Genomic DNA, 24,666 nt, shown 5'->3' on the forward strand with positions numbered 1-24,666 from the left:
ATCTTTTTTTCGCTGTTCATCCGTCATGAAGTTCGCCACTACTTTGCTCCCCCTCTTGGCCGGTGCATCGGCCTTTTGCATCCACAGTCCTGTCATGCGCCGTGCGGCAGGTGGTCTGGATGATGCCAACAAGTTCAACTACACTGGGCTTGGAGGCCCCTTGAACTGGTATGGCCTTGACGAGGCTAACGAGGCCTGCGCCAAGGGTAAACACCAGTCGCCCATTGTCATTGACAGCGCTGCCATCGACTATGCTGCATCGGGCTCCCTCAAGCTCGACCTACCCCTGGCCGACGGCTCCAAGTTGGAGAACCTGGGCTTCGGTCTCCAGGTTACCTTGACCAATGGCTCACTGACAGCCAACAGCAAGACCTACACTCTGGCTCAGTTCCACTTCCATACCCCCAGTGAGCACCACGTCAACGAGGAACACTTCCCGATGGAAGTCCACTTTGTCTTCCAGACCGCCGGTAAGCCCCATTTCTTCCTGTATTCTCAAATGAATAACCACTGACCATTCCCCCCTAGCCAAGGAAACTGCCGTCGTCGGCTTCTTCTTTCAGCTCTCTGAGGTCGGCGACTCGGTTCCCCTCTTCGACTCTGTTTTCGCTCCCATCGATAATATCCCCGATGCCGGCACTTCCACTACGACTGGCCAATTGGACTTCGGGGGCCTTCTGGATCACTTCAACCGTCACGGAGTCTACCAGTACACCGGTTCCCTTACCACCCCTCCTTGCACTGAGGAGGTTATGTGGAACCTCAGCACCGAGCCTCTCCCTCTCACCGTGCAGGGTTACAACAAGGTCAAGAAGATCATCAAGTACAACGCGCGCTATACTCAGAATGCTCTGGGGCAAGACAATCTCCTGGAGGTTGCCGCCCAGAAATTGAACTCAATTCGGTAATGGACGACGAAAAGAGTGGGGATAGGACGTATATATAGAGTGAGTGATGGTGTTTGTGTTCAGTTAGACGTGGGCTTATAGTGACACATCCAATGATCATATGCTATTGAATCATAATTATATATTCCGTCATAATGTGATGATCCCAAATCTCGAACCTAGTAGAGCGTAATAATACGAGTCCCGGGTCCCTAGGGAATTCATATTGCAGGTTAATCCTTCTGCATTGAGACAGGACTCCGTCGGGGTCATAATGGAGCCTACTTAATGAGCGTTTGTCCCAGGCTTGGACAATCTGTTTCCATGAAACACTGCCAATGGCAACCTAGCAGAAGTCACCATGGGTAAGGAACCGTTATTAAAAAACCGCTCGAGCACAATCCCAACAGCACTACAAACGGAGGAAAGGCATATCCAATAAAAGTGAGCAACTGTTAGAGGAAGGCTACGCAGCACCACATCTAATTGTGGCTGGATCAGGAGGGCAACAGTGGGGTAGTGGTCCCATTTGCTGGGGGATCAGGATTTAGTGGCTTGGAGTTAGGGTAGGTCTGAGGCAGTCGGAGGCTCGGAGCTGATATTATATAACCCCGGAGTAAAGAGCTCCGGAGAGTTCCGATTGTCTCAGAGATTTAACTGTATCAGGAATACGGAGTATAGTTAATTCTTTTCAAAAAGGTGACATGTATAACCTATCTCACGGTCAAAGAAATCACATGATCCTTTCTGAGGTATCCTGACTCCAGAGGCTCAGAGCTGCTCCGCCCTGACACTAAATCCTGACACTGTAGGAGCTAGCACCCCAATGGGGTAGATGAAGATTTGAATCTCTGGCTGGGTCTGATTTTGGCCTTGAATTCTCGGGAAATATATTTTCCACTTCTCGAGCTCCGGCCACAGTGACGAAGATGTAGGGATAATCGGGAAGCCCTCAAGGGATATCTAGAAAGGGATCCGTATAGCTAGAAAAGCCTAATCTTTATAGTTAAACTAGATAACAGGTAGAGGCTTGATTCGTCTAACCCTAAGGAGCTAGTTTCTTTTGCAACTACACACTAAGCCAATTTAGTCATCTATCGCTCAGGGCTGCCAAGATCAAGACTGAGAGACTTGCCAGTCTTTTTTTTTTTTTTTTTTTTTTTTTTGTTTCAAATGATTAGGCTCAAGCTGTGTTAACATTCCTTATTTTGATATAGAAGACGTGTACATGCTGATCGAATGTCCAGACATCTGCCTCCAACTTAATTTATGCCCTCTGTCCTAGCCGTAACTACTAAGGTAACGAAATATATATATCCGGCATGTGCAAATTGAAGGTAGAATTGCCCAATGATCGAGAGTATCCCGGGTCTACTATAGTATACCCTAGGTGCTGAGATGTTATTCGACTAAGTGCTTATTTTTATGGTGAGATATAGCTATTTGTGTGCTCGAACTTCAGGCGCTCGTACACACATGGTTGCTGATTGGTTTCTATTTATTCTAGGCATAACATAGGGACATATCTTTTTCCAAGTCCCTGGTCTCGGGGAGAAGAGTGCAAAGTGAGAGTCCACTAGTAGTAGCCGCAAAAAAAGTATATAGACTGCTACAATTATTTTATACGTTATCTTAGTCGTGGAACATAGGTTGACGCGACTGGTAAGGTTATCTCCAACTTTACATGTTCCCACTCGCCAAGGTCATATTCGGTATGACATTGTGTCCTTGCAGTTAGTAACTACGCGTCATCGATGGTCAGCACGGCCTAGTTCTTCGCATACATCGTCAAGTGGTAGTATTGGGAGTTTTGCCCAGGCTCGACAGCCCTGAGAGCAGATTTTCTCGCAGCGGTCAGCCCGTGGAATGGTAGACAGCCCAAAGAATCCGACAATGCCCATCGACGTGTTGAGAGAGTGGTATGCGCCGGTTTAACTCATATCTCGTTCAATGGCGCAAATGCAAACGAACGTAATCGGGCCATAGAAGCTGGATTATAAAAGACCTTTATGCTAGGATTTGATGTAAAGATCCTCGGTGCAGCTCAATGCTGTGGATTTCGGGAAAAAGCAAGTCAGGGTAGTGGAATTTTGGCAGGGTGGACGACTACGCGACGATGGAGGCAGCACAAGAGCAGAAGCTGGCCGCGTCAGCTGATGTCTATCGCATTACAACGTGTCTTCGGCATTCGGTCCTAGCTAACCATGCTTCTATACGACGCTATCTCGAGCGTTCTCTTTGAAAATTAGTAGGACTTGCGTCGGAGAGGTTATGACTTTTGCGATCGCATTGGCAGGGCTGGTTAGACAAAGCAGACTCACACGATGCATACCTTCCGTTTGCGATCGGGTTTGAGGATACTTTGGCCCAGCAACTTCTTCCCAGTGATAAGTTGAGTCGGGAGTTGCTATTCTTCGCTCATGGCAATAAATGAGGCCGTGGTTTCGTCGTAATGGCTCTGGTGGAGGTCCAAATCGTTCGGACTCTGGGCATCCCAGCAAAACTTCCGGTTTCACGTAGAAATTGCGATGATCAATGATCGCACACGAAGTCTTCAGCGAATGCGCGACTATGCGCGATGCCGCGAATAATACCACGGAGACAATTGCGACAGACACCATTCACCTGGTCGTAGTCAATTCGACAAGTCACTGAAACCCTCGACAATTGGCAGCAGCCGAGCGTGGAGGCGAAGCTTGCGACCGTCACGATGACCATATTACCGACGATGACACCTTGTGGGAAATGCTCGCCTTTGTTGTCGACCGCGTGGAGAAAGATTCTATTGTCCCGCATTCTGTAGAAGGTGTCGTTTCGTGTCGCGTTGGAGTAAAATTGGGGATTTCCCCGCGTCGACAAGAATCTGGGAAAAAATTCCCGGGAGCAGAAGGTAAAAGATGCCGCTGGGGGGAAAGAAAAGGTCCCACTCTCATCTTACGTTTGGCGCCGGGCGATCAGGTCATGGTGGGTCGTGGATCGGGCTGGTCAATGTTACCCTATGGGATTGATTCATAATCTTCTGAAGAATAAGCCGAAGGTACGGGGTAATCGATGTCTGGATTAGTGCGGAGTGAAATAGATGCTTGCGTTGGACTCCAAAAACCGAGTGACTTCCTCTGGCGATACCTCGGACAACGCTCGGCGACTAAGATTTGCGTCGAATCAGTGTAAGGCCTACTATGCCCTCACTATACTGGTCAGCGACAATCCTCAAACGGATGCATAGCTAGCCACAGTATACTAGTCGCAGGGCATTCTTGAGGCACAGACCGGAAGGTATGTTGAGTTGACACTGGAAGGTGTACATCAGAACTCGAGGTGTACGTGTGGATGATGCTCTGTCGCGCTATATTTATTGTAATATTTATAGTATTTATAACAATCAGCCGTTCTTTGGCTTCGCTGTCGTAATCTTCCTGAATACGGGTAGGTTTATGGCGGCGTACGCCGGGTGTTAATTGCTAGAAGATGGGCCACCATGAGCCAGTAGGACTCAGTATTGGTACTGTTGGTCAAGATCCTGGAAGAACGTCTATGAAACATCACCTAGAGGCCAATGAGAGGTCTTAGGCGGCCATTGGTTGGATAGTATTTCCCAAATCGGGGCAGGAATTGAGCGAACGTGGATCCTCTTGGCGGTTTCCTGGATCCGTAACGTCAATGTGCCGTAACCAACGCAACGAGACTTCTGTTGGAATGGGTTCAAGTCAATTCTAGGGGGGTTTAGAGTGATCGAACATAAGCTGTTTGACTACGGGATTAATTACTTGTATAAGGGGGTAAATCCATATGATGCTCAGGCGAAACACCGTATTTCATGCACTAAGTGGAGACAGATGCAGGTGCGGAGACACGTTGGAAGAGGATTCAAACCGTTTCCCCTCATGAGGGGAAGCTGGAATGAACCGCCTCCGCAAGAAGTTTGTTACTCCTCCAAAGATGGTGCTGTCTAGACCTCCGTGTAGAGTGCGGTCTGATCTCATGATATCCGAGATATGTCCGTCTATCCCAAAACCCCTCCCTCCCTTCCCCTCGTGGCTCTTCCTTTAAATATTACAGAAGTCCTCACAGATCCCAGGACTTTTTCTCCATAATCCAGTCATTCAATTAGTTCTCTAAATAATACCCCCAATCCAAAAGCATCTCTTCAAAATGACTTTTGCTCGCTCCATCACTCGTGCGGCCTTGAAGGCTAGCCCTCTCAGCCGGGCTTCCCGGACTTTCTCCAGCTCATCGAGCGCCCAGAGCAAGGTTCTTATGGTCCTCTACGAGGTTCGTCTTACATTCCCCAGCCATCATCATGGTGGCAGTATGGCGCTGCTGTCAATTCCCTTCCTAGCACGCTAACATTGCCTTTCCTTCTAGGGCAAGGAACACGCCAAGCAACAACCTCGTCTTCTCGGTACCGTTGAGAATGAGCTCGGCATCCGCAAGTGGCTCGAAGACCAGGGCCACACCCTGGTGACCACCTCCGACAAGGAAGGCCCCAACTCCACGTTTGAGAAGGAGCTTGTCGATGCCGAAGTTATCATTACCACTCCGTACGTCACTTGCCCCGTTCCGACCGAGACTGAGCTAATTGACCCACCACAGCTTCCACCCCGGTTATCTCACTGCCGAGCGCCTTGCCAAGGCCAAGAACTTGAAGCTTGCCGTTACCGCCGGTATTGGCTCCGACCACGTCGATCTGAATGCCGCCAACAAGACCAACGGTGGTATCACTGTGGCTGAGGTTACCGGCTCCAACGTCGTATCTGTCGCCGAGCATGTTCTGATGACTATCCTGACCCTGGTTCGCAACTTCGTCCCCGCCCATGACCAGATCCGCAATGGCGAGTGGGATGTTGCTGCTGTTGCCAAGAACGAATTCGACTTGGAGAACAAGGTGGTGGGAACCGTCGGTGTTGGCCGTATTGGCGAGCGTGTCCTTCGCCGTTTGAAGCCCTTCGACTGCAAGGAGCTTCTCTACTACGACTACCAGGGACTGAGCGCTGAGACCGAGAAGGAAATCGGCTGCCGCCGTGTTGAGGACCTTGCCGACATGGTTTCCCAGTGTGACATTGTCACTATTAACTGCCCCCTCCACGAAAGCACCAAGGGTCTCTTCAACAAGGAGCTCATTGCTAAGATGAAGCCTGGTGAGTTCCCTTCATCCCTTCAACCTCCTTCCTCTTTTTACTAACAACTTCACCCAGGCTCTTGGCTCGTGAACACCGCTCGTGGCGCCATTGTTGTCAAGGAAGATGTCGCCGAGGCCCTCAAGTCTGGCCACCTCCGTGGATATGGTGGAGATGTCTGGTTCCCTCAGCCAGCTCCCAAGGACCACCCTCTCCGCTACGCTGAGCACCCATGGGGTGGCGGTAACGCCATGGTCCCTCACATGTCTGGTACTTCCATCGATGCTCAGGTCCGCTATGCCGAGGGTACGAAGAGCATTTTGGACAGCTATTTCTCCGGCCGTGAGGACTACCGCCCTCAGGACCTGATCGTCCACAAGGGTCAATACGCCACCAAGGCCTATGGTCAGCGCAAGTAAATTCTCTTGACATAACATCGTCCACCTTTTAGCGTGTTTGTGATTTTGTATCCAGGTGTTTATTTTTCTTCTTGGAGTTCTTTCCTATTTTTGCATCTTACCGGGCATAAATGGTTTATGGTATGGCCGTGAAAAAGGACAAAACTAGAATTAGCAAAATATGATTCCAAATATCTTATCATTCATGTTCAAGGTAATCAGATATAAAACTGCAGAACTTGCGGGTTACCAGATGAGCCAAGTAAATCACAGAAAATCGAAGTACTCTTTCAGGCGACAGTAATGGACCAATCACACGCCATTATTGAATTGAACATAGGACCCATGGTACGGGGTAGCTGTCAAACTGCTAGTAGGAAATGTCAAATGATAGGCCTCAGGAATCAATATCCACAGGATTCAAGAGCGCTAACGATCTATATAATACCTGCCATAGCTTCCATAACAAACCTTGTGCAGACAGATATTAAAAAAAGTTCAGATGTAAACAAGTTGTGTCTATTGAAGTGACCCTAGTCAATATCAACTATGGGACACTTTGGTCCCGTTCAATCACAAAGGTGTTCCGTTCTCCGCGGTATTCCATGAGTCCTTATGACTTCTGACCCGGGGGCGCCGGCTTTTGGATTTTATGGATCGTGAGCCATGCGGGCTAGCGTTTCCTTTCTAACCAACTAGCTTAAATATCCTTGCACAGGATGAATTGGATAGGATCATAGCTCCACAGAACCACCGCATACCTCCCTAAAGCAGCAATGCCCAAACTAAAGTAACCGAATCATGGTCAAGGCCCCTATTAGCCTGGAGCATATTTACACTCCGGCTGTGGATCGCGGGGTTTTGCTGTGGGGAAGTGCTGTTTCGATAGCCCAACGGGAGTACAAGGAGGACATGTGGACCAGGATGGCCCAGAACTTGGGAAGCATTTCGCACGCCACGGATTATGTCGGCATCGCTCGATTGGAATCCATTTCTTAGGCTTGAATCATGAAATGCCTTGTTACTTGCGGGACCTACTGAGGGTAAAGTAACCCGTCGATAGGAGTCGTTGGAGATGTACAGAGCACGTCTACCATGTAAGGCGCTCATGTGTAATCATGTACATTTTATTATCCATTGATTGGGTCTGCTTGGGTATAGAGTGGACATAGCTATGTGAACCCATGTGTGATAGGCAACTGTGGGTGGAATATCATCTTATCTAGCTTTCAGACACCGCTTCCATTTGTTTATTTAAGTCTCTTCATCAGCCATTGGCTTTTCCGAGGGTGAGACCAATGCTATTGCGAAGAGCTCAAACACACCTACACAAAGGTTTAGTTGAATCCGATAACAACCGCAGGTATGATCTTCCTTGGCAAAAGTAAATACTCAACCGGTAGAATCACACAGCAGATCTGTAGCCTATATCCTACTTTGTCTTATATAGGAGAAATGAAGACGAGGTATTTCTCACTCAACAAATGACTATCCCTTCGATCATCCTATTTCCTTTTTCTTCCCTATCCCCCTTGCTCTATATCACTACGTGAAGTAAAGAGTTGAACTCGGACGAGACGGGCAAACGGCTTGTCAGTCCCAGGTGTCTCCGCTTGAGGCAAATTTGTCGGTGCAATGTCTGGTAAGGACTGCCGATTGGCAACATGCACGGAAATTACTTACATTTTGAGTTTTGCAGCCATGTCAGTGCATCATACTACTATTATAGTCCCTTGATCATGGGCCGTACATTGGGAAAAGATCCTAGTTATTACGTCACGAATGAAGCTGCGACATATAAGCATCAGACCGTTGACAGCCATAGGACGGACCATGTAATCTCAAACAATACGCTACGACATTACTATTAGCATCCTAAGCATCAAGTACAATGGGTTCTATCATTCCATTTCTCAAGGAGGGTCAACTACGGTTTTTTCTCCTCTCTAATCGGGTAATCCAGTGGATCAGTTCGGTCATTGTCCTTGGAATCACATCCTATTTCATCAAAACAGGCCCTCGCGGGCTAACAATCGTTTACCTAGAGGTTGTTGTACGTATGGCTTCGATACATCAATAACTATGCCCTACTTACATAGCATTTAGGCTGTGGTCTCCGTGGTAGTGTTCCTAACGGCATTTGTGTCTCCATTCCTAAGCACACCAGTGAAGACTTTGTGCTTTTCGTTGATGTGATATTCTCATATCTGTAGGTGCCCTTTTCGTATGCTCAAGACCATGAAGTATTAACGAAATATCTTAGATGGCTGGCAGGGTTCATCTTTGCTGCTGTTGATTACAACCAGAACAACTGCCATGCAAATGCCCCGCCGGGCGTTGTATGCTCAGTGAAGTGGGCCAACGAAGCTTTCATCTTTTTAACCTTGTATGTATAGAGCAACTCCACCCCTGGAGCATAAGCCCTCTGTCTAATTGTTAATGCCAGCATCTTTACCATTTTTGCGCTGTTCCTGGAGACAGTTGCCCTTTGGCTTTCCCGCCGGAGCCAAAATAGCCCAAGTCCAGATCATGAGAAACAGGCCCCAAGGTCTTCTGTACACAGTGGCACCCGACTACAGAGTGAAAATACCGTCGAGTCCACTGCTAGTCCTGCTCAAGTGGTCTGAAGTCTGTGCCATGCTACCTTCAAATACTAGACATCGGTACACCACAGGGGTTTCAAGGTGCTATAGGAATATCAACTTTGCTTCTGTTGTCATAGTCGTTCTATTGTTCTTCCTGTTTTCGTTTTCACGTTACGTATATATCTATCTGCCTTGGGGAAAATCCACCTATGCTGCACCAGCTACCGTTAAAAGTTCGTACACAGCAGGAGACCCACAGGGGAAGGTTGTGGTTTATCAATGTATTGTATATATGACCTATCTAGTCTATCTATTAAAAGTAATAACTGCCCTGATTGTACCCTGGCTGCACGATTCAGAACTGAACTGTCCTCATCGAGCTTCAGAACTTAGTATTCAATAGATGTAATAAGCCCGTATACATATTGTGCTTGCATTGGATGCCTATATGATCCCCTTCTCGAACAAAAATGGATCTGAGAGGGTACAGTGTAACGGGATCGAGCGAGCTATGAGTAAGATTTGCCATAATATCTCTTGTATGGATGCTCCACCTTCGAAGATTTGCGTTCCACTAGCGAAGCTTTGCGCAGCTACCACCTTTCTAGCGGAGGACATAGCTTGTTACACTTTTGGGTAATACTATGGCCCAATCATGCCTTGGATAGCTCCCCCTTGTTCCGAAGCTCTCATTGATTTTGACTTTCGGGTACGTCAGAGCACAACCTAGAGAAATGGTCCACAAGGCAAGCGAGCAACGCCAGCAACCTCTTACTAAGCATATACACAGGCAATAAGTTCTTAGAGCGGTTATTAGGATATATTGTCAGACATATGGATGCGCTGTCTCCGCATATATTGTCAAATTTTAAGTTTCATCGAGGGTTTTTTGAAGGCCTGGCAGAGGACAAAAGCTACAGTCTTGGTACGTCAGCCCAGCCAAAAGTCTGTGGCACTGCACCCGTTCTGCTGCAGAGTCTAAATGGAAGTTGAGGATTAAAATGCCACATCTCACTTTCAGTTCAAATCCTTCGCTTTAGTGAAACTCTAGGAACTGCAACGGTACCGAAGTTATATAACTACCATACTTAAACTTATCGTCTTTCCAAGATATGACGAAAAAAGCAGCGGTAACCCGTTACAAGGGCTCCGATGATCCGGAGCAAGGTACGTTCTGCTCTCTATAAAGCCCCAACGAAGCTAAACCATCTATATAATGTTTCTGCCCTCCTAGAACCTGCGAAATCTGTTTCGAAGACATCAAACGGAGCTCCAGATTCCGCCGCCTGCCATGCAAGCATATTTTCCACAAACCATGCATTGACTTGTGGGTGCGTTCGTGCGGCACCACTTGCCCTCTGTGTCGTCAGACATTCGAACTAAACCATGCGGTTGTCGTAACACGGTTCGATAATCTACGATTTGATGACAAGAGAAACCTCAAACTAAGGAGACCCTGGGTGTTGATCGGCTTTTGTTGGAGGAAGTGGCGTGCCAGGTTTTGAGCTTTCTGGGAACTTTGTTCGCATGGTCTAGGCATTCGGATTGGTTGCGAAGACATTTTATTCCTTCAGCTTTCGATAACCCCAAGTACCTCATTGCGAAACTTACTGACCATCACCCAATTATTCGGCTTTGGTTACATGTCAATAAACTTGGAAGATATAGCAGTCCTGTACAGATATTAAAACACCAGGGAGTTCCAAGCACGTTTCTAAGATTGTAGTAAACCATGTTGCATGCTACTCTCTCCGGACTGACTGGATAGCGAGACAGAGTGAGGATGGCGGATATTAACATATGCTGCATAGATTATGCATACTTGTGCCCTAATGCGCTTATTGGCGTGATATGTTCCAAGCAATGGCGGTCATGTACACGTGTGCCTCCTAACATGTTTCATATGTTGATTATCCCTATTAACTACCGTAGGAATTATAACAGTTGCCTTGGGTGTTCTCAGGACGGATATATCTGTCCCAAGCTCCGGCAATTTCTTTGTGTATTACATGCCCAGACCAGTTCCCAAAAAGCTACCAGAAGTCGTTGGAATTTGTACCATCCTCGCACGATGGTTACCAGGGCTCTATGGAATCTACATGTCGATGGTAAGCATAGTAAAGTAGACAGTGTACCTATGCCGCGATATTAACACCGACCGTAGGAAAATGGTATCGCTCGTTCCGCCGTCCACGGGGTCGTATAACCTCTCCAGACACACCTGCTACATTGAAAGTGATCAGAAATATAATTTCAGCTATAACTATGAATAACTGGGGGCCAATACCATTTCCTACCCCTCTTCATATCCACCTGGACTGTGTATACAACATTGATAAGGATTTGGGAATATTAACAATTACTCAATGGAGTGGACCCGACGGTGTCCTATCACGCCTGGTTAGACAGGCAAAATTGGCTGAATTTCAAGATCCCTCGCTCATCACAATTGAGGCTGTTCTTCAGAATGCGGAGGACTTCCTCGAGCAACAGAGGACACAGCACGATCAAACTCAGTCGGCTGCAGCGCTCAAGATAGACATCGGAACACCCACATCTTTGAATGAAATTCAGTTCCGGTTATTTACCGACTTTTGTTTTTCTATGGAAATTCTATTTTGATGACGTTGCATCTTGGGCGCGCGAGTGCCTCGATCGTGCCTCTGAGAGACTGGAGGGATTTACGGGGAATACCGCAAGAAGAAATCCAGATCGGAATACAAGGTCGCTATTAATGGTTTGACAAAGACACTCCATTTGCGCTTGGGCAAACCGGCAAACCGTTGGCCAGAGTTATCGCTTATCCGGCGCGTCCCTGTTTCTCGTGGAACCATCAATTATACAATCTATTTTAATGGCGTATTCTCTGGGCTAGCATATGGTCTTGATAAGTAATACGATATGATTATGCAAAGCAATTCATACATACTGCTCTCTGAAAAGAAAAAAGCCTCCGAGTCCTCAGTGTAAGATCTTGTAAGTATCTTGCCTCACCTAGTTTGTCAAAGGCAGAAGCCGGGACTTCATGCCCTTAGCTTGGTACAACCTTCACAAAGAATAATTACATGATCAGGAGCTGTCATCCCATGCAGCCTCTCGCATCGAGCAAGTCCATTGACTACCCTAGAACTAGAACACGTATCTGAAAAGCCTAGATAAAACGACCAGGCTTGGCCAACCAGTCCGCAACATAATCGAAACATGTCGCAACAGTGTCCCCAAATTCACCAGGATAAGACTCACAGTCAGTGCAGGTATTGATAGTATGCTCAGCTCCCTCAACAAACGCAATTGCAGTGTCATTGCTAACGGCATTAAGGTGTAGCTTCTCGGCGTTCAAGTACTCGTAATGACCGGTCATACCTATGGTCAGGAGAGGTACGTGAATACCCTGAACCGAAGCATGGGGAGCTGTCTGACTCGATGCATAGTCAATTCCCTCTATGTTGTCCGTCTTGATATTGAACTCGTCGGTGACTCGGATGGCAAAGGTAGACAGAAATCGACGGATGGTGGTCTTCAACGCGCCGCTCTCCCAGTTATTGGAGTAATCCTTGAAGTTACCGGGGACACGCACAGAGGGTACGATCTGGGTAGTGGTACCGTTCTTACGGAGTAGTGGCCAAGCATATGTGGTGTGGTGTAGGTACCGCGTGTCCTGGGCAAAGAATAGGTTGTTGAATCCAACGTAAAGTGAAGCCGGGATAGTCAATGGCTCATCGTCACCGAACATTCCCTTGCCTGCTTCAACTGCTTTTAAGCGTCCCTGGGCATACTGTAGGATCCGATTGTTGCGTGCCACGACGCCCTGCTGGAATCGCTGTTTGAATTCGGCGGTGTAATTGGATTGTGTATTATTCTTGAATCCATTTGCAGGGTTATAAACACTCAAAGACTGGTTGAGCTTAGACGCGTCGGTCTCATCCCCAATCGCAGGGTTGAGGCTCAGCAAGGCCATAGTCGAAAGACCGTAATTCGCATCAAGCAACAGTAGACCATCAGCAGGCTCAAGGCCAGCCATCGCATCAGAGCACGGGTAGATTTTCTCGGGACCATTGCATGCCGAAACACCGTTCTCTGCGATGTTTTGGTATGCTGCCATCATTGCGCCGCCACCGCTATGGCCTAGAAGAACGACTTTGTCGATGTCGGTCAGGTTCCGTAGCCAGACCATCCCGATCTTGATTTCTGTCATCATGTCCTCAAAGTTCAGGTCCGACATGTATCCATACTTGCTGGCTTCATTGTTGGCACAGAAGGTAGTGTAACCGCGCTTAGGCAGCTCTGTACAGGCCACAAAAGAAGTGTAGTCCTGCTCCGCATGCATCACGTAGACCGCAATGCGTGAGCGTGCGCTTGTCGAGTTGGGCCGGTAGAGACCGCCTAGTACGCCAGTCTCGTCGAAATCTTTCAGAATGGGCACCTGTTGCTCATAGGAGCTGGTAATTGCAGGTTGGGTAAAAGCCCCAAGGCAGAATACAGCAGCAAGAGCTGCTCTCCTGTACAAAATCATTCTTTGTTAGAAAGAGGTATGATAGGAAGAAATAGAACAGAAGACAAATGCTAACTCTGCTACCGTGGTATTAGCGTCCATATTTATAGAGAAACCAGGGGGGCATCAATGGGGCATTTACCATGCTGTGGCAAATTACAGCCGAACGAGCTTAACGTCCGCTTGCGACATTAGCCGGAGCGACGCGCGTAGGTAGTATAGTATTTGACTCAGGAACGATGGCAGAATGCAGGTCAAGTGGGTCGGTTAAATGACTCTATTCCTCTAGGGCAAAGTTTGAGTCTGGTCTAAACAAACGGAGTATGCAAGCCCGAATATGGATGGATCATTGGCTACAGGTGTACAACAGTATTATCTTAATGGAGGCAATTCTAATGTCCATGGTTGGACTTGGAATGATGTTTGGGAAGACAATGTTTCATGCACTCAACTACACCACGTCAAAGTCCCCAGAGCTCGCGACCCTTGAATAGTGTATTGAATTTCACATCATACGACTAAGTCGTTGCTCTCTGTATTGTCAAATTCCTAGCTCTAGAATGGTCCTTAAGCCACGGCTGTCTCTATCATAGTTATTTCAAATCACGAAGCTCTCCGTCACGCACGGAGCACCTGGATATCTCGCAAACCACTCTATTGAGCCTAACGGAGCTCATTTCGACGATCCTTCTTCTGTTGGGGTATGCTACGAGAGCTAGCGTTCGCAAATGACAGGGGTATCATTCTTCTTCTGGTGTCCCATTGGCTATACATGGAGGTGACCAACGGATCAACTCCACCACGATCTCTAGGACATGCTGTCCCAACGGAATCATGGGATTATGTCAGTCAGGCAGCAGGGGAAGGCTCTGTGCTTATTTCCTTTGATTGTAGGTTGTATCCGAGTCGAAGCTGAGTAGCCCTAGTGTGTCCAAGATCTACGTGGCATCTGTGACACCAGGCTTAGCATGCCTGTCACTGTCAAGTGAGCAGCAAGGATCAAGAAGATGAATGGCCCCCACGATAAAGCACGGGCCCATACAAGGGTCAAGGAGTGAGAATTATAAATTCATGCTCCTTCCCCTCCTCGTTCCTCTAAGACTTGAGGTCGCAGAACCACACAACATCCTTTCACTGCAGAAATCCGCAAACCATGGCCCTAAAGACCGTTATGATCACCGGATGTAGCGACGATGGCATCGGTAATGGTCTGGCACTGACTTTCCAAAAGCAAGGCTATCACGTCTTTGCCACGGCCCGGAATGTCGGCAAGATGACCAAGCTGAATGGTTTGTCTAATGTCACCCTTCTACAGCTGGACGTCACAGAGCCGAGCCAAATTGAAGCAGCCGTCGCTGCGGTTGAGGCTCAGACAGGAGGAATCCTAGATGTTCTCATCAATAACGCAGGTCGCAATCACTTCATGCCTTACCTGGACGAAGATGTCGAACAAGTCAAGGCCCTCTATGACATCAATGTTTGGGGACCACTGCGAGTGACCAAGGCCTTTGCACCATTACTGATCAAAGCGCAAGGCTCCATAGCATTTATCACCTCGATCTCTGGATATGTGAACGTTCCATTCATGGGTAACTCTCTCTTCATTTTTGATTTCTGACCTTAATATGCGGGAATCCAATTTCATTGACGTCGATTGTATAAATTAGGAACCTATGCCGGCTCAAAGCGAGCCCTAGAGCTCATGGCAGATACGCTTCGGCTGGAGTTGATCCCATTTCATGTCAAGGTTCTGTGTATCCCGACTGGGGCTGTTCGCACGCAAGGGCAGACCTACTTTGGAGATTTCAAGTTACCGGAGAACTCTCTTTATAAACCGATCGAACAGACGATCGCTGCACGGGCACAGGGTCAGGACGGCACCGAACGAATGCCCTTGATGGAATACAGCAGCCAGGTCGCTGCCCAGATCGAAAAGGGTGCGACTGGCCGCTTTTGGTGTGGAGCCAACTCCGATAAGACGAAGGCTAGTCTTAGCGGTGATTCCAATGAGATGATGGTGAGCACTCTTTTCTTTTCTTTACTTTTTGTTTTGTGGGGAGATGGGGCCCAACAACCGCTAATTTATGCACTTATGCAGGACGATATCTTTGTCAAAATCACTCAATTGGATACATTGTAAATATGCGTGCGGCGTGTGATTGAGACCCGAGCTGTTGGGACTGGCTTCTAATGGATTTCCTGTGAATGATTGCGCTCAATTACTCCATTGTACCACCGGCATACCTCTAGCAGAAGTTAAGTTAAGGATTCTATTACAGAAAACCTAGAACAAAAACTCGTGTGAGGGCCTCACGACTCACTATACATAGACGTAGACAGCGTGTCTGGGATAGATTGTCAATACTGAGAAAATTCATAGTCAGTATTAAACGTAAGATAAAGAGCGAGAGAAAGGGGCAATAGCTTCCTTGCCATTATGGTAACCTAGATACACACAGGGCCATAAAACAAATATAGTTGTCGATATATGTACATTGGGTGGAATTGGATAAAGAGGCCGATCCGCCATTCACTGCCTAAAAAGAACTAGTCTCCACTCCAGTGGGTCGTTATATCCGAGATCTGATATTCTGCAAGCAGTATCTATGTCCGAGGACAACGTTGGTGGGTCTCCTGGGGCATTGTTTCCAATATCAAACATCGTTGCCCCATGGGATTGATACATGCGGCCAAAGTAAGGGAGAATAGACTCATAGATGGTAGGATAGTGCATGAGGATGGAATTGATCATCGGCTCTGCTGTAGAAGTTACTGCAGCCCGCACTGCGCCGATGCCAAGTCGGATGAGCCTTGACGAGAATGCCCGGATGGGCTACCACCGCGTAGGATAGCAGAGCTCTGGAATGCGTTACGGGAGCATTCACAGTGGCTTGGTGGTTCGGGCTCTCTCGAGATGGCCCATGGGGTCCACTCACGCACCGGTCAGACCTTGATCTAGAAGAGGAAGAAGCCCGGTGATCTACAACAGGCATCCTGCTATATGGCCGGTATACCGAGTGGTTCCGTCCATCCACTAGCTCTAATGGTTTTTGAGATGACGCATTTACCATACGTACGCGAGATGAATTAATAACTATATTTATTTTTGATAGGGGTAACCCCATCCCCTGAGGTATATCTTGAACTACCTCTACCTCCGTTCAGTCTACCTTCGCCATCATTTTCCCTGTCGTTAATTGAATAGCCTTACACGATGCGTGCTTCTTTGCTCTTTGCCGCGTTAGCTCCTGCTGTGTCCATCGCTAGTACATGCGAGCCAAGCTTCTTCGCTCCTTATCTCACTAGTAATGTCAGCATTGTATACGCTCGCACTTTCACATCCACGGAGACCTTTGAAGGACCAATGGGAAACTACACAGGCTTGCCTGAATATTGTGCACTCTACGTGAATGTCAGCTCATCCACTACATCTGCATACGAATTTGGTCTTTGGCTCCCAACACGCACGTGGAACAAGCGCTACATGGCTTACGGAAATGGTGGATTCACCGGCCAAGTTGCATTTGCCGATATGGCGCCCGGGCTGAACTACGGCTTTGCAGTAGTTTCAACCAACACTGGACATAACTCCTCCGTGCAAGAGGCTGGCGATGCCGGCTGGGCATTAAACAACCCCGAAACGCGAACAGACTGGGGCTGGCGTGCTCTCCATGGCAGTGTTGCCCTGGGTAGGGTCTTGACAGAAGCATTCTACGATAACAATATTGAATATTCCTACTACGCGGGATGTTCCACTGGCGGTCGTCAGGGGCTTAAGGAAGTCCAGATGTTCCCCGATGACTTCGACGGTGTCCTTGCAGGGGCATGTGCTTGGTGGACTTCTCATCAGCAAAATTGGGACCTAAAGGTCGCGTTGGATAACTTGCCGAACAACGCTTCTCATCATGTTACTGCCGAATTGATGGATGTCTTGGCCACCGAGGTTCTTCGACAGTGTGATGTACAAGATGGTGTAAAGGACAATATTATTATGGATGGCTACGCTTGCCAATTTCGCCTCGAGGCATTGCTTTGCAGCAGTCCAAGAACTAACACAAGCACCTGCTTCAGTGCCGATCAGCTCGACACCATCCATCGTGTCTACGGTGATTGGATTGATACGAACCAGACATTCATTTTCCCTTCCTTTACCTAGGGGTCTGAGGCTCAAGTCTCTCTCATGATCATCACCGACGATGACTCGGTAGACGAGCCCAGCGGTATTGCCTATGCTCGTGATTTTGTTTACAACGATGCCAGTTGGCCCGCAGAACACCTCGATTACGCTACGATTCAACTGTCCGAATACCTGGACCCAGGAAATGCTACCGCAGATACATACGACCTCCGCCCCTTCTACCAACGCGGCGGCAAGTTGATTCATTATCACGGATTCGCTGACGGGGAAATCCCAACCGGGTCCAGCATCTATTATTACAAGCAGGTTGAGAAAACCATGATTCCACTTGGATATGATTTGGACGATTTCTATCGTTTCTTCCTCATTCCCGGTATGCAACACTGCTCGGGCTCGGTACATGGGGCGCCTTGGTACATTGGATCTGCCAACCAACCCTCTGCCTTGACGGGGAGTAATATATGGGGTGTTCCTGGGTTCCGCGATACAAAACACGATGCGATTATGGCTCTGATGGCATGGGTTGAAAACGGTACTGCCCCAGCCGAACTGATCGCTACCAAGTATATCGATGATACTCCGGCGCTTGGTGTCCAGGCCCAACGCAGAACATGTCCGTACCCACAACGCGCTGCATATGTTGGTGGCAACTGGAACCAGACATCGTCTTTCAAGTGTGAGTAATGAAGTGGAATGAAGAACTAGATTGTATATCGTGATTATACACTATCGAATATAAGTGCCAATGGGGTTACGGGATAGCCTGTTCAGTTCATACTAGTATGTGGTCAACTAGTGATTGTATTAGGAGAGTTACAATACTACATCATACATCTCATTCGTTGGGCAAACTCGAAAGAAGTGTATCCTTGCGCTGTGGGTCGACAAGAGTAGTTACCCTTCTTTGTCTGTGACCCCGCAGCGCAACATCCAGAGCGCTCTGGGAACCCATAGGATATCCGGTAGAGACGATCCATGCATAGGTTATCCATTAATCCTAATCGTAGAAGTTTTATCTACTCCGGCTTCGGAGGCCTTCCCTCAGTCGACAAATCAAACCCCAGATTGTATAGAGTTTACGATATATTCCCTCATTCAAATCATTTCTCTTTTAACCATTCTTGACAATGCCGATGAAGCAAGCATGAGCAGACTTTGCTACATACCTATTATCTGACGAGGTGCCTCCTCCATGCCCCGTGTTTTTGTATAGGGCTTAAAGTAACCACTGCGAAAGGGATCGAGATGTTTCTCCTGTTATTTTAGGCTGTGTTCCGCATTCCGTGTCTACTCATGCATCATCACTACAGACTGGAAGTGATACCCTCTGATAGATAACGTCTCCCTAGAGCCAGTGGACACAATCAAGAGGATAGGAAACCCCGATTCGTCGCACTCCTTATCCATCGCTTTATTGACTTTGGTGGCGCATAGTATCTTGACATAAGTACTGCTCGGATATCAATGTATTCGCTCTTTGCTATAGGCAATGAAACAGCATAAATGACGTTACTAGTAGGGAAGATATGTTACAATGACATGTTCCTGCTACGCGTGATCACCGTCATGATGTCTTCTGCCCTTGGCACGTAAACAAAGCGACGCTTGGAACCTGACTCGTTGAGGCCGATTTCGGCTTTCTTGAGCATTTGCCGAACTTCAGTTTCTCTCAAATTGCCGGTGTAGTACATTGGTTTATATTGACGTATTTTTCTATAAAACCCCGCAGAAGAATGTCCTTCGTAAACTTTAACCCATATGGTGTCTGAAGCAGACCTATGAACATAGTGTCGCAGTCACAGTGCACCACTTTTCATTTGCCGGACGGGCCTCGCATAACCGTAGTACTTCGTTCAACCGTTAAAACCCGCGTCTGTCCGGTTCGTTTGCCTAGCCTGTTTCCCCTCTTTAGCAACACGGATTAAGTTCGTACATAATCTCCATGGTGGGTATGCCAAGCACGATCGCTGCCGTGTTCCGTCACCAGCTCATGTGGGGAAATTCTGGGGTATGGAAAAAGTCCGGGGTATGGGGATGGGGAGCATTACCTGTTGACTGCTATGCCTTTCAGGCCTAGCCTCTGTCCTTTGTGTTCAGCGGGAATGCTTTGTTACTTAGGGAATATAAGTAAGACCTCATGGCTAACTGATACGAATCAATACCCTTTTCTTCCCTAATCCTACATTTGTCACTACACAGTCTAGGGCAAGCTGTGCTTGGCTAAGCCAGACCCGAGTGAGCAAGATTTCGTATGAAGCTTGTTATATAAAGCCAAATTCTACCACGCGTAGATACCTTCTCTCACATACCATCCGTTTTACCCATTCCAACATGACAGCTGCAACAGCAAAAGAAACCAAGGCCTCATCCAATCATGTCGAGAATCTGGATGAGATGAAAGTCGAAGCCGAAGAGAATTATGTTGCAGAGCAAAGGCAACAATTGCAACTATTAAATGCCCGCATTGTCCGCAAGGTAAATGAGCCCAATGCTAGAGGATAGCTTTTAGCTCATATTTAACAATAGTATGATGTCTGGGTACTACCCCTGGTGTGGGTTTTGTATGTCATTTCGTACCTTGATCGTGGAAACATCGGTAATGCGAAGACTGCGGGGGCGCAGGAGGACCTTGGTCTCACCAGCTATCAGGCATGTCAACTATCCCTATAACTATTTCGAGCTATTGATAACAGTATGGTATAGTGGTCATGGGTACTCAACTCCTTTTACATTACCTACACCTGTCTAGAGTGGCTGGTTCTATGCTGGAAGGTCTTCCCAGCGCACATCTACGTGACCGTATTATGTTTGCTGTAGGTCCAATCTGTTAACGTGACTGATCTGCATTGAAACCTCAACCAAGCGTCTAACTAATAACCAAAGATGGGGTGTTTGCGCAATGTGCTCTGGACTTGTCCATAACATGGCAGGGTTGGTCGCCTGCCGAGTAGGGCTGGGTGTCCTGGAGGCAGGATTTGGTGCTGGCGTCCCATATTATCTATCGCTATGCTATAAGCGTCACGAACTGGGCACACGTGTGTCAATCCTTCTTGGGTCCAGCCCGATTGCGAATTGCATTGCAGGCGCCATCGCCTATGGGATCTCCCAAATTCACTCCCACATGGAACCCTGGAGGTTGATCTTTTTGATCGGTAAGTAACCTAGATCCGACGTTTGCACTTTCCATTGAAGTAAGTTGCTAATCAAGCCATGTTAGAGGGGTCCCGATCGATCGTCATGGCTCCCATCGTCTGGTTTTTATTGATGGACTCTCCCTCGACGGCGAAGTTCTTCACCAACGAAGAACGTACCTTCGCAGTCGAACGCATGGAAACCCGCGACACAACACGAAAGAGTTCACTTTCCAGGGCCCAGCTATTCGCCGGACTTACAGACTACAAGAACTACTGCCACGCATGCCTTCACTTCTGTTGCAATTATTCCTTCGCCGGGCTATCCAACTTTCTTCCCACCATCGTCCATTCGATGGGCTATGATTCCGTGCAGGCACAAGGCCTTACTGCACCGCCTTATTTCGGGGCGTTCTTATCCAGCATACTTGTGGCATGGCTCTCGGATCGATATGGATCGCGCGGCTGGATACTAGCCATATCCGCCAGTGTCGCGACCGTGGGCTATGCCCTCCTAGCGACGCAGACGGGAACGGCCGTGCGCTACGTAGCCATCTGGCTAACAAGCTGTAGCATCTTCCCTGCCTTGGCGATCAATATGACCTGGATGCTTAATAATAATGCCGGCGACACGAAGAAGGGAATCGGAATGTCCTTGCTCGCTATTATCGGTCAATGCTCTTCCTTTCTCGCGTCTTTTATGTATCCCAATAGCGCTGCGTACGTTCCATTCCTTTCCTGAGGTCCAGTGAAGGCCTAGCTTGAAGGAATCATCTACAATATGTACTAACGGATTATAGGCCTTACTTCGTCAAAGGAACGGCCATTGGTTGTGGCCTCACGGGAATTATTGTACCGGTCGGAATGGTCCTCCATTTCTCCTACGCCGCGGAGAATAGACGTAGAGATCGGGAATTCGGACCTGTGCCACAGGGTGATGGTCCGATTGATGTTAGTGCTGTGGGTGATAAGCATAACCACTTTCGCCTGATGACCTAGTTGGAGGGTGTGATATTGTTGTTGCATGTCAGTTTGATTGGTGGTTCGGGATATATATACTTTGTTGTTCGCGTAGTGAGGTACCGGTAGTAAGAACATTTCCTTCCGCACAACATCGCCCATTATGGGCATTCGGAGATAGTCGACAGTGCTATTAATTTAAAAATTGTGAGTTTCAGGGCGCCGCATAGGTTATGTGCTTGACTTGAACAATTCTGATCATTCGATGTAGGAATGGAAACTAGGGGGTGTCGTTGAACGATACTACATAGGTACGCTTTTATGACCGGCAGTTAATTTAATCATCTGGTTTCTATTGACTTCGTGGGTTTCAACCCAATGAGAATATAACGATATCATCGAGTGCTGGAGTACAATGAAAACCACGTTGAATAGTCTCCTCTTTATATGATAATGCCCATTCTCAATAAAATTCGTCACTGTGGGAAACGGCCCTACAACCTTGACCACCGATATAACGACGCGCCTCAGCTTCGTCGTTGACCACGCAAGGGGACTTCTCCTTAAATGCAGGGTTACCGTCAATTTTTAAGACCTTGACAGGGTCTATGACTACCACGTTTTTATCTGCCGCAAGAAGGCGGCGCATATCCTCACTGATGATTCGCAGCGCGACATAATTGAGGGAATACGTGTCTTTGAGTGAGAAGATGACGGCAGAAGCATCTGCGTGCCGGCCAGACCCTGGGTCGTCAGGGTTCGGAGGGGTGAGTTCGCGCACAATAGCACGGGTCAGACGTTCCGAACCCGCGAAACGGACTGCACCTCGCAGACCAAAGACGGGCACCTCCTGTTCGCGCTCGTCCGGTTGCTTGGCGCCGCCGGCAATGGTCAAGGTCCATGTACGGACAGTGGCTCTACCGACCTGGCTGATGTCCATCATGTGAAGGCCCATTTCGGATGAGAGCTGTTCAAACATCTTGACGCCCCGGAAACTGTTGCCACGCTCATCTAACTTCGGGGAGAAGACGGCAATGCCCACTTGGCCGGGAAGGGCGCCGATGATACCGCCGGCCACGCCACTCTTTGCCGGCATGCCAACCCTAGACACCCAGTCACCGGCGGCATCGTACATGCCACAGGTAGTCATAACGGACAAGACTTGACGGGCGCTTTGGTGAGGCATGATCTCTTCCCCGGTAATGGGATTCACGCCGGCATTGGCCAGCGTTGCTGCCATCATGGCCAGGTCGCGTACATTGGTTGTTATGGAGCCTTGGCGGATATAACCGCGTACGGCATCCTGTGGATCACACGAAATGATGCCTGCTGCCTTGAGCATGTAGCCAATGGCCATGTTTCGATTGGCATCCTTAAGTTCGGCCTCATAGACTTCTTCATCCACTTTCAACTGTCGACCAGCCAACTTGGACAGTACCTTCAAGATGTGATCAACTCTTTCCTCCGCGCTGGCACTCTCTCCCGCCACCAGTGTGTGGGCAGCGATAGCACCAGCATTGATCATAGGGTTCATGGGTCGGTTGGTACCGGGTTGCAACGACAGCTTGTTAAATGCGTCGCCCGACGGTTCCACACCGATTTTTTCCAAGACCCGCGGAAGCCCGGCATCCTCAATGGCGATAGCATAAACAAAGGCTTTGGAAATGGACTGGATGGAGAACTCAACCTCATCATCTCCGGCCGAGTATAGATTCCCGTCTACAGTGGACAGCGCTATGGCCATCTTGGAGGGGTCCGCTTTAGCCAGGACATCGATATAATTGGCAAGCTGCCCCGAGTCATCCGGGCGGGCTTTTTCCAATACCTGTCGAAGATAGTCGGGGATAGGAGACTTCATGGTTATATTGAAGAGTTGTGAAGGGAGGTTGTCAGGTTGGGCCGTATAAGTTTTCTGTTGGTCATTGACGCAAGCGGCGGACTAAATCTAGCAGGCTACGATTTTTTGCCGAAACCTTGGCCGCTTGGCATTTCCCATTATGCCAAGAATGCCATGAACTTAAAATCTTTGTTTCTTGATTATTTTCATAGACTGCAGCATAGTAGGATCTCATAAATATTTATTTTACGAGTGATTGTAGTGGTGGTGGTCGTTTAGAAATCCAGCGACTAGGCCCTAAGCTTTAGAATTACGGTCCCTAATGTTAGTGGGGTAGTCTCTAAACTTAGGGGCCTTGCTACCTGGAGATAGGGTAAGTGTTTTAAATTCAAGAAACGGTAAATTATTCCGTACTCAGCGCTACATGATTGGACTGAGAGCGGTAAGTTTCTTCGGAAGCGGAATCTCCAATAGTCCGGAGGGCTTAACTATTATGATTGGTACATCGGACAGATACTAGGACTAGTGGGGCCTAATTAAGGCAATTCTGATTGGCTATATAATTACAATCGGTATTCCCCCATACCGCTATCAGGTTCTCACATCTGGCACACGTATAGAAATCACTATGTGACGTGTCTATGTGTTTTCTCCTTTTGGTACTTTTCTAAGTTCAGACTCTCCAGTCTCTAAGTGTAGCTCCTTGTCTGCCGTATCTCTCCCAGTGATCTCGACAATCTCTTGCGCTACTGGGCAGGATCCTGTATAGTTTCTCGACAGGTCTCTAGACTTGCAAATCCGATGCCCCATAGGTGTTTCAAAAGGCCATCAGCCCTATGTCTGAGGCTCAATCCAACGATGGACCTGTTCTCTGTCAGACCGGCAAATATAATCCGTGAATCGTCGATGGTGGCGGAGCTTCCGGAAGACTGCGAGAATATCGTTGCGGTTGAATGGTCCTGCAAATGCAAATATTCGTTCACCTTCTACGTCGGCATGAATCAAGGCTGCCACGTGAAGTCGTGCAGCATCTGCAATATCGACGAAGAAGACTTTTGATATCACAATAGGTAAGCAGAAGTATGTTTGGACACGCAATACTCACAGGGCGGGAACTGATC

The 24,666-nt window shown here is 48.1% G+C and overlaps 7 protein-coding genes across 7 annotated transcripts; 5 read left to right on the top strand and 2 right to left on the bottom strand.

Annotated features, from left to right (window-relative positions):
* Positions 1–25: 25 nt before the first annotated feature.
* AO090010000582 (carbonic anhydrase family protein) lies at positions 26–908 on the top strand (the record flags this gene model as incomplete). The annotated part of the gene is made up of 2 exons (XM_001827499.1): positions 26–470; positions 529–908. The coding sequence occupies 2 exons, from the start codon at positions 26–28 to the stop codon at positions 906–908; spliced, it is 825 nt and encodes a 274-aa protein (XP_001827551.1).
* Positions 909–5,039: 4,131 nt separating this feature from the next.
* Positions 5,040–6,423, top strand: AO090010000579 (formate dehydrogenase; the record flags this gene model as incomplete). The annotated part of the gene is made up of 4 exons (XM_001827498.1): positions 5,040–5,159; positions 5,253–5,428; positions 5,481–6,025; positions 6,083–6,423. 4 exons carry the CDS (start codon positions 5,040–5,042, stop codon positions 6,421–6,423), a joined length of 1,182 nt encoding a protein of 393 aa, XP_001827550.1.
* A 1,870-nt stretch (positions 6,424–8,293) lies between these two features.
* On the top strand, positions 8,294–8,798 carry AO090010000578 (uncharacterized protein; the record flags this gene model as incomplete). Its single annotated transcript, XM_023233589.1, has 3 exons — positions 8,294–8,455; positions 8,509–8,568; positions 8,616–8,798. The coding sequence occupies 3 exons, from the start codon at positions 8,294–8,296 to the stop codon at positions 8,796–8,798; spliced, it is 405 nt and encodes a 134-aa protein (XP_023094237.1).
* Positions 8,799–12,138: 3,340 nt separating this feature from the next.
* AO090010000576 (uncharacterized protein) lies at positions 12,139–13,500 on the bottom strand (the record flags this gene model as incomplete). The annotated part of the gene is made up of 1 exon (XM_001827496.3): positions 12,139–13,500. One exon carries the CDS (start codon positions 13,498–13,500, stop codon positions 12,139–12,141), a length of 1,362 nt encoding a protein of 453 aa, XP_001827548.3.
* Positions 13,501–14,632: 1,132 nt separating this feature from the next.
* On the top strand, positions 14,633–15,619 carry AO090010000574 (SDR family oxidoreductase; the record flags this gene model as incomplete). The annotated part of the gene is made up of 2 exons (XM_023233590.1): positions 14,633–15,068; positions 15,147–15,619. The coding sequence occupies 2 exons, from the start codon at positions 14,633–14,635 to the stop codon at positions 15,617–15,619; spliced, it is 909 nt and encodes a 302-aa protein (XP_023094236.1).
* Positions 15,620–16,693: 1,074 nt separating this feature from the next.
* On the top strand, positions 16,694–18,301 carry AO090010000573 (uncharacterized protein; the record flags this gene model as incomplete). Its single annotated transcript, XM_023233591.1, has 2 exons — positions 16,694–17,578; positions 17,636–18,301. 2 exons carry the CDS (start codon positions 16,694–16,696, stop codon positions 18,299–18,301), a joined length of 1,551 nt encoding a protein of 516 aa, XP_023094235.1.
* A 2,427-nt stretch (positions 18,302–20,728) lies between these two features.
* Positions 20,729–23,566, bottom strand: AO090010000571 (glutaminase; the record flags this gene model as incomplete). The annotated part of the gene is made up of 2 exons (XM_023233592.1): positions 20,729–20,746; positions 22,634–23,566. 2 exons carry the CDS (start codon positions 23,564–23,566, stop codon positions 20,729–20,731), a joined length of 951 nt encoding a protein of 316 aa, XP_023094234.1.
* Positions 23,567–24,666: the final 1,100 nt, after the last annotated feature.

The sequence above is a fragment of the Aspergillus oryzae genome, chromosome 8 (assembly GCF_000184455.2).
Source record: "Aspergillus oryzae RIB40 DNA, chromosome 8".
In the NCBI taxonomy this organism is placed as follows: Eukaryota; Fungi; Ascomycota; class Eurotiomycetes; order Eurotiales; family Aspergillaceae; genus Aspergillus; species Aspergillus oryzae.